Here is a 17,074-nt window from a genome sequence, read left to right on the forward strand (position 1 = left end):
AAAAAGATATATAGATTAAATTTGTTAGCATAAATTTCCTTAATATTTTTATGGCGATATAATTTCAGACTTTAATGGTTCATCTTTCTTTCGTGGACTGAAATTTAATAAAGACGGTGACACATGGTATGCGTTATAAAGAACTTTTAACGACCACGAAGGCGGATCTGTCATTTAATTAAAATTTCGATTGCTACAACCTGGTCCCTTTGCTCTTTATAAATTCAACGCGTTTCTTTGTCCTCGTATACCTGAGCAACTCGGAAAACGGCTTACAGTTTGTCTCAATAGCAACGATAACAGTGTTGTTTCTGAAATTTATAAACGTGAGCAAATTATTGTTGAATGTTCGAAAATTGCAGCTTACCCGCGATGTAGTATAGTTTACGACGAGCTCGTGGTTTGTAAAAAATATTTCATTTTGTAATATGGAAAATACACATAATGATAATAACGATAGCAATATACCATTGCAATCGTTCGTATAATAATAATAAATAATTGTAACAATCACGTCGTAATATTAAAATCAAATATCAACGTTTTGCTTCCTTTTTGCCTCACTGGTCGAGATTTCATAAAGGTAGAACACGTTAAGTGTTTCATTGCGAGGACACTTGAATACCATAAAAATAATGTTTGATTGTAAATCATTTAAAATTAGAATTCAGATCAGTTCGACGATCGTTTTCTCGATATTATTATGTTCCTTTCTACCTCGTGTAGTTAATTCGGTACGATATAATAAATTCAGTATCGCGATCGAGGATATTGTTGTTATTAATTACTGATAGATAGCGAACTGGTTTTATTATGCGGACGTAAGTACTTTTATCACTGATAGAAAATGATTAATGATCTGCCATTGAAAGTACCTGCTTCCTATTCTAGTATCGCTTTTTTAAATTAGCAACAAGATTAAACATGTTGATATTTTTTTAACTGTTGTATGATATTAACTGTTTTTAACAATATGGTTCTGCTCTGCATTTTACTTTATGAGTATCGTCACAGGACTATCATCACTTTTTTGAATTCTATATTTTAATAAATATATTTATAAAATTTGTATAATATAAAAATGTAGCATATATGTGCATGTGTATACATATTACTAGATAGACGTTAACAGATGCTAGAAAATATGGAAAAAGTGGATGTAACTAATATTTGAACTTCTTAAATAGTTATTTACAGAGACTTCTACGTAAATATAATTTTCTTTCTTCTTCTAAAAAATAAAACCCTGTAGTTTTGTTACTACAGTTTTAGTGCACATTTCAATAAGAATTCCTACGTACAATAATTTATCATCGAATACCTTTCTGAAAGTTTGATAGTAAATATTAAGTTTGCTGTTAGTGACATTGTACCTAATGAATGCTTCGATATGCTTTTTGTTTATCGGAGTAATTATAATCTGAATCTTAAAGGAACGTACGTAAAGGATATTAACAACCAACAAACCAATAATCACGTACAAAGATCTTAAATAAATCTTATAACGTTTGCACACGCGATCTGCATGCGGAGAAGTGACATCTTCCTTAGCTACCGAAGGAACACCGCTAAATACCATGTTTCGTGCGTGTTTGCATCATTAAGCCCACTGATTTATGCCAGTCGAACAAAGGCGCGCTTATTCGCGTCGCGAGCCAAATCGCATTCAATTGCAGGTGCACGAACGGACCACGAACCGAATACGACACAGTGACCAATAATTGGCTCCCGATTATGATATATGGGAGAAAATAATTCGAGTGCAGTTCGACCGGTTACAGTGCACTGCAGTACCATGATTCACTCTTGACTCAAGGGAGCGAACCACCGGCATAATTGTAGCCTCTGTTAGCATTATCATCGAAGCCCCGAAGATAACGCGCAATCAAGCTGAAATTCTTGTTATTTACACTCGCCATGTCGTAAGTAACGTGAACGATACGGTGAATCTGTAAGTGCAGACTGTTTCCATGCATCAACGACGAATGGCGCTTGATTCGAGTCATAGTACGAGCATCGTGCAATTTGCCGCGATTGTGATGTTAGGCTGATTTGAGGCTACGCAACTCTTTCGCGAGAATTAATGACGACACCCGTAAGATCGTGAATTTGGCGAAGTTACTGCCCCAAGCTTGTATTGATCAAACTTATTCCGTGAATAATGTGGTTAAAATAATCCTCGCAATTCTCGTGATACCCTTCTGCTCTTGTATTATATTTCCATCGCACATATTCGCGTCTGTATTTATACGAGAAATATATACAGTTGCTCGCATACAGTAAGTATCCGAATATTCGTAGAAATCTTTTATAAATATATGTATTATGCTTGTTACGCTATCGTAGAATTAAAGCAATATAACAAATATAAATAAGCACTTATAATCACATCTCTGTCTCAACAAAAGCGTTAATAGTATCAGAAATACACGCTTGTTAATAATTCTAAGAACAAACAATAAATTCGATATCAGGCGTTTCAGCTGATTTGGTAATTTCAGTGTTAAACATAATTCTTCGGAAAATTTTCTACCACATGTATTTAAAAAATACAACGTTCATTTTAGCATTTAGGCGCTCTGCTTATATAATAAAACGCTTATTTAAAATATTATTCGCTGGAATCCTGCATTTAAAATGCCGCATAAATGACAGGCTTTTAAACCAGTTAAAGGAATCACAACCAATTTACTGCTTTCTGCTTTAAATACCCTCTTCTATTCCCATAGTACGCAATTAATTACAAAATGGAATACCAAATATTGGAATGAGATCCTACTTTGAAAGAAACGGAGAGATCTACGTCGAAAGCGATCATAAAACAGGTAGAAATAGCTATTCTATTTCTTCGGTAGATAACACCTACCGCCAAAACGTGTACCTACCACCACAAAGTGGTATTCATTAGTTTTATGACTTGCCGTTCCATCGAAGAAATGTACGCTAAATATATGACAGTACGGGCAAAAAGTTGGCTGGTATAATAACTTTCTTTTCATTATGTGTCCTCCCCGCCTATTTTATGTGACGTTTTAATTTCGCATATCATGTGTAACGGTTGTAAAACGCTCGCTGAACTTGGTAATCGAAATTTGTGTCGAACACTCGAATAGCGCGGTAATCGAGATTTGAATTAACGAAACGTGCAACCAGATTAAATATCGACAGTCACGGAACTTTCTGCACGCTCCAGTCCGTGTAGCCCTTGATAAACCAGCGGACGAGTCAATTAAAGTAATTGCATGAATATACAACGCGGCCGTTTATCAGCTTTTCATCTTGTTATCTTCGTTTTTTTGTAACGGCCATAGATACAATATCGATAGCTATTGTTAAATTAGTGGTTTGTTACAAAAGCATGATTGATTACTTTCGATAGGTATTATTTAACGAGAGATATTATTTACAAATTCTTGCTATAACTGAGAAATTTCGAAGAAACAAAAATTGGTAAAAGGCATGGATATAATTAGTTAGGCGAGCTATTAGTTAGTAAAGCTATTTTTGAAAGACAAAGATCTTAAGTTTCCGATGGTCAATGATTGAATTAAGAAATAGGACATTTTTGTCTAATTAAGATAACTAACGCTTTCAATACAACGCTTGGTTATATTAAAAATGAGAATCAAAATGGAATACTTTCGATATATAATGAACGTTATATAATAATTTTTATTTAGTTTCATTTATTTTTAATTTATTTCTAATCTTTCATTATTTCCCGCGAGTACCTTTCCTCTGTTTGCACCTATGCACCGCAGTAAAACCGGCAATCATTGATCAGGCGCAATTTTGAAGCGCCAATCTCTCTCAGCAAAGTGTCGTTCCCTTACGGTGAATAGGAGAACTTCATTCACAACTCCGATCAGGCTATGTAAGTATGTATTTACATTCATCCACTTTGCAATAGTCTGCGTGAAAAAAATTTTAACATCAGTCATTTTTCAAGAAGAATACTTTGAATTGAATCAAAATAAACACTTTTCTCAAACAGTTTTCTCAAAAACCAAACTTTACCAGCATTTCTATTAAATATTTTAGTTTTAGTACTATCTATGACTTGTTTAAATATTAAGAAGAATGCATATTTTATGTAATTATATATATTATATTATTATTTAATATAATACATATAATTATAAGAAATAATGCAATAACTACATATTTTCTTGTTTCATTAATTACTTTTTCATTATTATCACCGTGTTTACTCAAAATTATTTAACCGTTTCTTCAGTCAGTTAGTACATAGTTGGCCGTTTAAAAAATATTTAATCCTTGAAAATGTTATTATTTAGTTATCTCTTTAAAAAGTGTCACACTTTAGAAAAGTTTTGATACAATTTTAATACATACGACTTCTATTTCGGTTAGTTAGTATATAGTTAACCATTAAACAAATGTTTGATTCTTAAAAATTACGTTATTTAGTTATTTATTTAAAAAGAGTCATTTTTTTTTAGAAATGTTGATAGAATTAAATATTAAATAACCTTAATAATACACGCGACTTGTACGTTCAGAACTCTGCTACATTTTAATTACCTGTCGCGATTATAAAATAGGAGGTAGCCGTAACAAAAGAAAGCAATTTATTAAGTCAGTAACGTCGATTGTACGAGAGATAAGAAGGCTGGTAAAACGTTTGTAGGATAAAAGAAGGAAAGTGAACACTTCTGTTTCAGTAGCATGAATACCGGCATTAATATCAAATTATGTCGTACGTAACAGCGTTGCGTAAACGAAATGAGCCTAACGTCCCTTCGATGGACGAGCATTGAACTCTCTTGCTACTACTCAATTGTAACGATAACTTCGTCCACTTTGAACGCCCTGTTTATCATTCCACGGCTATAAATTCCGGAGCACTGTCTTTTCGTACTTTCACTGCAAACCGCGTTCAGGCGTCTTCGTGACGTACCTATACATTACGATCACGATCGCTCGACAATGTTAAATCGGAAATCGTGCGATGACTCGAATGCCTTATTCGAAGTATTTGAAATATTGGACAATTAGTTTAAAAGAGATAAATGCCACAAATATAGGAAAGACTGTGAAATTAATGGAAAATTCTCTTGGAATGGCAGTGGAGGTATATGTAGTTAAAGGATGTTTGATAGTGAAAGGAATAACTAAATAGTAAATCATAGAAAAAAAAGGAAAGGTTGATGTGGAAAATAAGGTGTAGATATTAGTAGGATGAAATACACACGCTATTTTTATTATAATTCAATTCTAGTAAGTAATTTAATTAATAAAATTTAATAAAATTGTGTTACGTAAATCCGTAGACCATAAGATGTTAGTTTCGTACCGTTTTTTAAATGTAATGTACTAACGATAAAAATAAAGGTATTTAATTTTAATATTACCTTTTCTGAACCTGCAAGATCGAGATTTTATAAATGTTTATAAATGCCTGAAATGCAATATACGTATATGAAACAAACAATTATAAGAATGTAATTACTAATATCAATTTTTTACATAAATATCACACATGGATTTTTAGATCACCATGTAAAATATATTATTTTAGTACCATTATATAATACTGAATTCTATTTACGTGTTGTCATTTCTGCAATTCTCGTATCTGTCATAATAAAAACTGACAAGTGTAAGTGGATTATAAACACAAAGAATATTACATAAGAAGAGGGTGTCGTTTAAAAAAAGGTATTTCTGAGCGTGAAAGGTATTTCTACAGAAATTGATTCTCACGGGCACTTGGATTGCAATAGCCAAAGGAGTGTAAGTGTATAGGTATATTTCACTCTGTTCAGTCTTATAATGCTCTTAATACAGCCACGATAAATGTCAAGATGTTCTCTTGTATGATCGGGAACGTTCTCGGTTAGCCGATCATTTTGTGTATTTTGCGTAATTACGACAGTAACACTTCTCTTTCCATTTGTTTCAAACAAGATAACAAAACGTAAAGACGAGTAGTCTAGTGGGAGTATTATTATACAAATTTTATTTCATTATCAGGGAATGGTTGAGAATGCTGCTAAATATATATTCACAATAGAAAATATTAAATTTTTATAAAGCGTTTAAATATACGTAATATATTTATTAATACTATAATACATATTAGAATAACAATTTCTTTTTCTAAGATATTGAAAATTAACACTAATTAACTTGCCGTAGAGACGTTTGCAAAGAAACGATTATAAGAAATGGAATTAGACTTCAAGTTTACTATACAGATACGAATATAAGAGATAGATAATTTATTTTTGTGGAGATCACATGTAACGTCCTTGTAAAAAGTATGCATGTATTTTCCAGAAGATCACCTTGCAGAATCCTGTTTGTATAAAACGAATAAGCGGATATTCGGACGAACATATTTAGTCAAGAGCTTTCGCTTGAATGCACTTACAAGCATCATTACAGGTCTGTCAGTCAAGAAAGTAAATTTTCGACATTAACTTATCTCACTTACATAAAAAGTCTACGGAATCTCTCAATTTACCAAATAACTAACATTAAAAGAACATAAATTTCTTTCAAATAATTATAGCCGATACTGCATATAAATAAACAAGTATTTAAACATGTAAAATTAAAGACTCTCCAAAACATGAATCTACTGTAAAAAACATTTTGATATTGCATCAACAGAATCTTATAATTCTCAAATTTACAAAAGCAATCCAACGAATTCAAATCCACACTAAATTATCCTTCAAATTACTTGAATTCAAACGACTTGATGTCGAAAGATTTGACTGTACGGAAATAAGAGCTTCGAAAAATATATTTCACGTCAGGCAAAGAACAAATTCGCGTTGGTAAAGTAATTCGATTATTCTGAACTAAACTAGAATAATATAGCAAACAGCAAAAGATCAACACAATAAAACGTGCAATTCATTTCCTCTCGATCAATTCCATTTAATCCAATTAATCCATACCACGTTCTCGACTAACATCACGCAAACAGCGATCGAATTACAATTCACACGTGGTAGTACGAAAGTTTGTTCTTTTTCCGAAACATCGATTCTGGCAGTGGTCCCAATCGTCGAGCTTTGTCCGGAACGATTCGATGGTATCGCGGTTTCCCTGCGATCGAGTTTATGCAACGAGGATCATCGACCGAAAACCCTGGAGACGCGTCACGCTCGACGGTGAATGAAAATTGGCGTGTTAGAAAATTTTCAAAGTCGTGCTGCGGTGCGGTGAACTCTGGTACTTAGATCGCGACGAGGTTGAGGCGGTGGTCGGGCCCATGGGCGGGCCCCGCCGCTCCCGAAGGGGACCTATATAAGTTGACTCGCGGTCGGTATAACACGATCCTATAACACAATCGCGTCTGCCTCATCAGCGACGAAACATGCGTCTTCCCGTGAGTATTCCTCGCTTTTCCTCCTTCATCGATCAGTGTCTCATTTTCACGGTGCTTCGTTGTTTCTTGGGAATGACCGAGTCGTTCTAGTCGCATGATAATTGGATATGAGAATCGATTTTATATTTGGAGTAGTGTCTTTTATTTCGGTTGTAATTAATTTGAGTCTTTGGACAGTGTGCCGAGTTTAATGTTCGATTGTATTGGTGTCTAAATGGGTTTTCCTTCCTTATCGATTAGTGTTTCATTGCCAGGGTGTTTCATTGTTCCTCGGATAGGCTAAACTGTTATAGTCATACGGGAATTGGGCATAAACCGGTTTGTTATTGGGGCAAGTGTTTTTTTTTTTTTTTTTTTTTTTAGTTGTAATTAATCGAAGGAATCAAACCAGTGTTTCGAGTTATTTAACTGTATTGGTAATTAGATTAAACGGATGATAGTTATTTGTAGCATGTAAGTTTCTTTTCGTTTTTTAATTTCGTAACATTTTTTAAAGAAAAGATTTACAACATTTTTTCGTAAAGTGATCAGATAGTTGCTTCGAAAAATTTCCAAATCTTCTCTTTCGGTTTTTGTAAACTTAGATCTTATTTTTATTTACTGGTAGGGTGCGTGGTATGTGGTGAATGGAAAGCTTGCGATGCACTTTTCGTTTAATCGATGATTTTGTCATTGGGAAGAGCACATTTTTGCGATGTTACTTTGCATTAACTGTGTCATCGTGTTAGACTTGGTCCCACAAATCATTTTGTTTCCTTGTTCACGGCTTGATGGCTCATTTAAACACATCCACTTTCGCTTTTTGTTATAATGGGGAGTAATAAACATAGCTATTTTTATATAATTGTAAAATAATAACAAGGAAAAGTTGTAGAGTATTGTGAGTAAAATTAGCGGCTAGTGAAACCTAATTTCACCCTTTTTGTAATTTCAGGATTATAGACTTCCACATAGATGTATGTAAAAAAGTAAAATTACAAGATGTAGTGTATATAATGTAAATTCATATATATTGCAGTAAATGTATGTTTAACGAATAAAATATTTGCTTTCGGTTTGAGAAAAGTGTCTTCACATAAGTATTTTTCCAATATTTCTGAAAATTCAATTAGTTTCCTTAAAATATTAGAACTCGAACCAGACGCGTAGTTTTTAACACTAAATTGTTCTTGTTTTGAATTACTGGTATTTGCTACTTTGGAATTTGTTATTCGCGGTTCGAATTTTCACTGATGAGACTACAAAGATAAAATATCTAGGTTATCGGATCGTGATTTATGCGTTTCCCTTTCTAACGCTTTAACAAAGGTGCTTCAACAAACATATCTTGTTACTTTTACTTTCCCGATTTAGTATTTACCTTATAAGGTACAAGTGCCTCCTTATTTTCTATGTACGAAACGTGCTTTGAAGAAACTCCACACATCTCTAATTTAGAGTTTAATATCAATTTCTTTCTCATTCAGTCAAGCAATTCTTATGATTCTATCGTTATAGAAAGATAAATTTCCATTGTTTATCGAAAAAAAATCAATATTAATTAACATATATAAGATAAAAGTATTGGATAACGCAGAGTGCTGTAAATTATAATAGAATGTCCTTTCATTTGCAAAATAAATTGTAGAAATAAATTGTAAAGGCAAATAAAAGTAGAAGTTCATTTAAACTGCGCAATCTCGGCCGTTTCCCATTGTGCACGAGGTTATTGGAAAGTGATCCGCGAATGCCAGCGATTTTATGCAAACTTGTGTCACCAGGTGCTGTCTCTCTTGTCCTGCATCGGCCTTGCGCTCGCCCAGCACAATCAATACCCCGTGACCACGCCGGTGCCCATTTTAAAGCAGATAAATAAGTGAGTACTGTTTCGTTATCACGACATAGATTTAAACCGACTAGAGGCAACGCTATAATCGAATGTATCTTTCGCCCCGTTCCTTTATCAGAAACAATTTATCTCTTGACTCGACTAACTGCCGACTAAAACTGTGTGATCAAGGTTTAAGAAAGGACTGAAACTTCAGACGGTGTGTAGCAAGTTACATTGAATGTGAAACTGAAACTTTAACAAAGAAGGAAGTTTAATATTCTTAAGTTAATTATGCTTTTTATTATTAGTAGCCAAGAATAATGAAATGCTATGTATTGTAAGATATCAGTTAACATCTTGTGGGGAGTGGAAAAATATTGTAAAAAATGTAGATTCCATTATTTAGTAATTTAAATTTACTAATCTTAATTTCTTCAAAGTTACGCCATCGTAACATTTCCGTACGTGGCAATGTTTGTGCAATGTATGACAATCTAGATAAATATATTGTGAAGCAATACAATGTGCATACTGTTAAAAGCTCATGCAACCCTCAAGGTAGGCGTTACTTCGAAAAGTTTCGCAAAAATATTCGTTTATCCGTAGTTTCAAGGGCAAATTCACATTTCTATGCAATTCTGCAATAGATAGGTTATTGCTACACAAGTATTGCTACACCAGTCTACTTCCGCGCGTTTTTGTAACTTTTCTTTGAACGCGATTCGAGCGTGACTGATACAAGGGATAACAAAACTCAATGGAACTATATGGTTGAGTATTACAGAATAGTATTGTACAACATTTCATAATAGGCTACATATAAAACATACTATTTGAAGTAAATAAATGCAGGATCTCTTACATCTATCAAATATTAAACTCAAATACTAATTAAGAATGTAACACGAAGATAAGGGTATAATTCCTATTTCGAAAATATTTTACGAAAATTAAGAAAGCTTCTGACTTTAAAATATCTCCCAACATCTGCGTACAATCCAAAAATTCAAATAATTAAAATTCCGCGTAACACGATATTCAAGAAAATATTTTCAAAAAAACCTACAACTAATTAATTCAATAATAACCAGACATAACGAGGACGGTAGCTACAGTTACGGATACGAAGCAGCGGATGGTTCTTACAAGATCGAATCGAAATATCCAACTGGAGAAGTATATGGAAAATACGGATTCGTCGATGATACTGGGAATATTCGAGAAGTGGAATATGGAGCGTCCAGACGCGGATTCGAGCCAGCAGGTTCTGGTATAAACGTACCACCGCCAACCTTGACTGGTAACAGTATCGCAAATCCAAATCAACCCGAGGACGATGGCCAATATAGAGAGGATCCCTCTGTTTATTACACGGATCCTCGATATACAAACGGAGAACGATATGAACCGATACCTCGTCAACCTTTGGTCCAGAATCAACCGCGACTAATTCCGGCACCGATCTATAATCCACCCAGGTAAGAAATTAATTATTCAGATCGAAAATCCTTACCTGATCCAAACCAAAGAAATTAATTATCCTGATCGAAAGTCAGTTTTTTTATCCTTGCGAAATATAGACGCAACGATCGCATTTTGTAACTAAACTACAAACTTCAAAGACTCAAGAACCTTTTAATTATTAACGAAAATTTGCTCTATTCGACCAATCTTCAATCTAAATGAATTTAATCGATATTCAATATCAATGATACGTTATTCACCGCAACAATTTTGCTTAAATTAATGAAATGCGAATTTATATTCATAGCCACATCCGGTATCGCGAAGAAAAAAATTCTGTTCGCTACAAGCTACGATTTTTACCAACGACATTGTTCATTTTAAACCTTCGAAGAGAAATTTCCGTGGACAAAGAACACGTATCTGCAACGAACCCTGTAAATGTCACGTGAATCTCAGTCGAAAGCGCAGTGAACGTGACTTGCACAACTGACAGCTACTCTTGACTTACAATTAGACTTGCGGGTCTAAACAATGAAATTAACCAACAGAATTTGTTCCCCGACTTTCCAGGCATCCTACGCAAGTGCAATATCAGCCGAAGCCACAATATCAACCGGAATATCGACCGCAATATCAACCACAATATCAGGCCCAACAACAGCGACCCGCGTATCCAGCCGCGCCGACTCAAAGCGGAATTCAAGGTCGTCCGGCACCCGTCGATCCCAATGCCGGGTTAGCCTCTTACTCGGTTACTTACAGACGATAGGGATCCTTCGATCACGTTAGCATGTGTAAATATTGCGTTATTCGTAGCAATTTCCGGGACGTGTTGCAGAGATTGTAGTTTGGGCCAGTTCGTTTATTTTTATTCGATTCCCAAACCATTAATTTTAGGCTGATTTTCTGATAATTACGCTGTTACGTTTCTTTTCGTGGTGAATGTTAATATTTGAAGGACAGATATTTCTTTTATTTATTAATATGTCGATAGGAAGTTTAAAAACGTACATCTTGCAAGTTAGACAACATACTCATGACTTGTTTTTTTTTTTTGTTAATGTAATTTTTATACATATAGCTATTGTTTCTTAAAAACGTACTTTTCAACCTATGTACATATTAATAATATGTTTTTACTTGTCGAAGGCATCTAATAACTATAAAGATAAGGATACTCTTTTGTACGAACTATGCGAAAGTTAAAGTTTCTTTTTGTAATTGTTTAAATAATATTTACGTATATAAGCGGCATCTAAAATATTCATTTCACGAAAAACAATATCTGTTTAGCTCCGTTCTTTTTTTACTCCTTTTAATAAGAGCGACAGTGTGAAACAATAACCCATTACAATAACAAACATTGTATTAAACTTCAATTTCTCGTCCTTCAAATGTTAGCTAGACGGAAGTATCTCCATGGTGTAATTTATCTTCTATCGTCTCATAGAACATTTCGATATTCTTCTACATCTACATTTTATCTTTCGAAAATTTCCTAGAAATCTTTTCTGCGGAATGTTGATATAAATCAAACGACTTTTCGTATTGATAATAATTTGTAGAGCTGCTATAAATCACCCATATCTTAATATGGTATCGAACGCATCAATATTCAAGATAACAATCTACAGAACACAGGATAGTATGTTCAGGAAGACACTCTGCCACTTAATATTCTACACGATTCTCACTCTTACTTATCTTCCAAACACTTGGTAATACTCCAACATGTCCATTTAGACTCTGAAAGTAGTTCCTTTGTAAAATTCTACCTCTTCCTCACCTTTCTACCTCTTCTCCTACCAGTTCTTTTTACTTGTTCTGTCTACCTCTTCGTTCTTACTTCTATGACTCATTGTCAGTTATTCACGTTTCTTGTTATTTAGCCGTTTTTCTGTATCACCTAAACGCTCAAGGCATCATGTTTCACGATTATATTGTCCACTTCGCGTATATCATTTGACAATAGGGAGGAAATTTTGATTTGTGTACGGACGTATCTGCATCTACAATTTAATCGTCTAACTCTCATAGCACAGATTATGGTACAAGATTATGATAAAATGTTGGAAATTTTGTTAATTTCATCGGTATGAAAGTCGTTCACATAACGTTTAAAGACATCGTTTCATTTTTTAGTTCAATTCCTAATTTTTCATTTACTAAGTCGGTCACTGTGACTTTCCACTTCCTTCATTTATCATACGAGCGACACACGAAAATCTATAAATCCATACTTATTGATTTCTCCATTTTTATATCATAATATTAATAGTATCTTATTAATAGTATATTTAATCTTAAAATTATTGACATAGATATTATACTCTAACTATATACGATACTAAAATTTGTTTATATCACCTATATCATAAATAAAAAACTGTATCCTAGTAGATGCTTATGGGAATTGGAGGATTAAAAAGTACGCAATATTCCGAGAGAAAAATCGAGAAAGAACGTAATGTCGAGAAACAAGCCTCCTTCTTCCGCCTCACCTTCGAATGGAATGAACAATTCGTGAGTTATGCGAAATGGAATCTTGACCATAATTCCCGTCAATGTTAATCATCTTGTCGCGTGGAATTACGAATGCAACCATGGCTGAACTTGACACGTTGGTAAAAAATTCGCGAGGTTGGCATAACTATGTGTGGCCTTCCGATGCTATCGATCGAACGATGCAAGCAAACGACTCGTTCAACGTCCAACGTAGGCGGCGATCCACCTTCGTGTGTCGCGATTATGCCAGCGAGATTTCTCTGTGGTGAACAATCGACCACGAAACATTTGCATTTTACCCGACTGGTTATCTTTTCTGTAGAATTCATGGTAGTCGTAAATGCATTGTATTGACCAATTAATCGTCCTCGAATGTGTATACAGAAATCGGTAGACATACAGAATGCAGCACAGATAATGTAATAATAATAGAGTAGACGTTGGACGTTTATAGTAGTTAGGAATTTCGAAACGTTTTGAATAATTGTTTATAAGTTGATGGAAGAAAGTGCATATATTTGTATGTTAGGGATACTAATATTATTTCGTGTATCAATTTCATTCATTGTTTTATGATAACTTAATGTATTGTGTAATAAAGGACTTTTGCAAAATTGTTGTGCGTTTTGATAAGATTTTTTAATGAGAAATGTTGATATGCAGGCAGTTTATAGGTTTGCATGTGGCAATAAATCTAAAGCAGCTCTGTATGTAAAATATACGAGATAATATTCTATAACCTCCGTATGTTTTATTAACGAGAATCGATGATCGTATAGTTCATTTCTATTTTATTTCTATGAAATTTATATTATGTCATATGGGAATAAAAGGACAATACAATTTGTTGTCTGATATCTCTTACTTTTGATATCATTTATTAACAGCGTTAAGTTTTTTTATTAAATTATCATTTGTCCTTTTTTTAATTTATATGGACATATATCGTCATTATTTTTGCGCAGTAATTTGCAATTGGCAAAAAGAAAATGAAAAATATATGAACGCACTTTACAAATAATTCATAAATCAAATAGTAATGGACATTTTCTCAACAAAGAGCCATTTCTCTTTTTGAAATAGGTGCTTATAATAATTATTTACTTACTTTCTTCCAAAATATTATGAGAAACACCAAAACTTTCCAATTAAACAAAGGAAGCTTTCCATAATTTGATACTTTTCATTATTGCGTCTCGAGTAACGAAAACTGAACATGTTTTGGTAATAGCAGCCGTATTTCCAAAACAACCGACCTTGCGCTGTTGTTCTTTAGTACTTTAGCTTCATACAGCAAACAGATAGCTGTGCCGATGCACATACCAAGGAAGTGTTTTGTGCCAAGGAAGGTTGTCGCCACGCCCAGGAATTTCATCCACGCTTCTCGAGCATCGGACACATCGTGTAATTATCCGGAGCACCTGTAGGTGAGCCTCTCCTGCTACGTTCTCCAGTGAATTTTTATTTCCTCCTGCTGTTTAAAAATCAAGGAGGACAACCACTCGCGACGTACTCTTGTTCGAAGGCATTCGAACTGACTGTCGTGAGTTGCAATTTCGACGTACAAAGAAAAGTATAAGAATTCTAAAGAAAATCCGTATGATGTGCAAACATAAAAATTTGAACTCAGGATAGTATAAGACATCTCAATCCATTTGTATGAATGTCGTATACTTCTTGTGCTCTATTGAACTTTTCTGAACTCTGTCGAAACGAAATATTAGTTAATGTCCGATCAACTGAACCTTTACTGGTTGAGTTCATTTGAAAACGTGAGTTCTTATTGTGTAAACGAAAAATGAAAGGCAGTGGGAAAAATTGGTGAGATTCTATTGCACGAACTTCAATTACATAAACTTTTTGCCCCTCGACAAATTTAGGTATATGGAATTCTATTGTATTTCAAGACTTCAAGCACGATGTTTTCTGTATTCGACTACGTTATTCAACGTCAAAATCATTGCAACCCTTCCGGCAGATACAACAGTTACGAGATAATTTTCGATCGTTTTCCTCGCAGAAATCGGTTGACGATCGCCATAGGCGCACAATTTCACCGCCTTCGGAAGTAGGGCTCGTTGTTGACGATGGTCAGCGATCGTTTACTACCGCTTCATGTCGCGAGCTTTACCGCTTCGTGGTTGTCGCAACGCTCTTCTACATAATCGACGTTGATCTATAATCGCTGGCTGCGGTCGTTATGAGAGAGTTATGAAATTGTAAAGAGCACAGTTCGAATATGAAATTCGAGGCTGTCTAACTTTCTTTTCCTTCCACTTTGTTCCGCGCTCGTCGAATGCCTTCCAAGTTTCTCCTCGACATGTGAATCCGTACGCGTTCTAACGTTTACTCGTGATGCGCCAATTACTTTCTCAAAAAACGTCCGGTATGGCAAAAGTCGATATGTTTTCAGACCGAGAAAAGTTCGTCGTACGATGGTACGCATTTTGTTAATGTTTCTTAACTGCATGTGAAAGCAACTTTTCTGTTTCACCGCTTTCTTCCTACTTTGTCGAGATATGCGCATACATATATTTAAAACGAGGAAACTGATGTTAACTCTCATTCTCGTCTGACTGGGACAAGCCAAATAACTTTTATAACGAAGTTTGTGCTCAATCAGTTGTGTTCTGTTTTTTAATACGAGAAGTATTAAATGGGAGAATTATTCGAGAGATTTTATAATATTTCTTGATATTTTATTGGCCCTTAATTTTTAATGCTGTGCTACCCTAATTTATTTTCGAAATTTATCGTTGTTTTTGGTAGTATCTCTTAATTTGAAAATTTATTGTAACTTTTAATATTTTGCTTTTAATATCTTTTTCCAATTTTTGAAGTTTTAGTATTTTACTTTGATTTTGAAATTTATGATAATCACAGACATTCTTCTCTAATTTGAAAATAATCGAATAATAGGACTATATATTGTATATATATATAATATGAGCGATAATTATATCGATGTCGCTACATATTCAACAGTTTTGGAAGGACGAACAGATTTATAGTTTCTCTTCAAGCTATATGTTCCGCACTCAACCGTTATAAAAGTTAACGACGATTAATTGAAATGATAAAATAGCAATAAGTAATGAGTGCGGAAACATGTTCTTCTGACGTTTACTTGAAAGCATGATATATAGAAGATACTCGGACATATGGGAAAGATCAATCTTTATGCGTGAACTATCAGTCACACAAATAAAACCATCATCTCCGTAATTAATGTAATTAACGTGTACTGAAATGAAACATGCAGGTAATTCTAATTTCTTCTCAGCCATACTTATCTACAGTTAATTAATTAGAATTTAGTTGAACAAGTTAATAATCTATCAGTCACTTATTAGTCGCATCGTCATTCAAATATACGTACTGATGTTAATCGAAGCGAATAATGAAATAAACGAATGAGTTAAATTTGACATTTACGTCAAATATTAAAAATAACATAATGTCAAAGCTATTATACATTCTAACAATCATTCTGCCCAAAGTGGGCAAGCGTCTGGTGATTTATAGACGGGAGTGTCTATAACGCTGGTAACAGTGTATAGAGCGTGGTAACTCGAATCAACCTTCGAACTCTCACACGTCGATTCTCTTTGTTTCGCATAGGAAATGAGATCCTAAGAAGAGGATTGGCGTTAAAGCTCGACAATGGAAATTACTAGCGACTCGAGCGTGTGGGTATAACAGGAACCATTGAACCGGCATCCCGGTGCAACCATTTATTCCCGATCTCGAAGTGTCCCGCATGGAGTTGCATGTTACGCATACCTGATACGTGGAGACTGCCACGGACCACCGCCCATGCCCACCTTTCACAATATACGTGCCCTCGCTTCGGGCTTCTCTCGATCTAGCCGATCTACTTCGCGATCGTTCCCGTGGAAGCGTATCCTGATGCCCTTTATCGAATT

The 17,074-nt window shown here is 34.4% G+C and overlaps 1 protein-coding gene across 1 annotated transcript; it reads left to right on the forward strand.

The window, feature by feature from the left end:
- Positions 1–7,317: 7,317 nt before the first annotated feature.
- On the forward strand, positions 7,318–13,850 carry LOC122567187 (global transcription regulator sge1-like). The gene is made up of 4 exons (XM_043725495.1): positions 7,318–7,366; positions 9,127–9,221; positions 10,268–10,654; positions 11,214–13,850. The coding sequence occupies exons 1-4, from the start codon at positions 7,355–7,357 to the stop codon at positions 11,410–11,412; spliced, it is 693 nt and encodes a 230-aa protein (XP_043581430.1). The 5' UTR covers positions 7,318–7,354; the 3' UTR covers positions 11,413–13,850.
- Positions 13,851–17,074: the final 3,224 nt, after the last annotated feature.

This window comes from Bombus pyrosoma, linkage group LG4 (assembly GCF_014825855.1).
Source record: "Bombus pyrosoma isolate SC7728 linkage group LG4, ASM1482585v1, whole genome shotgun sequence".
NCBI lineage: Eukaryota > Metazoa > Arthropoda > Insecta > Hymenoptera > Apidae > Bombus > Bombus pyrosoma.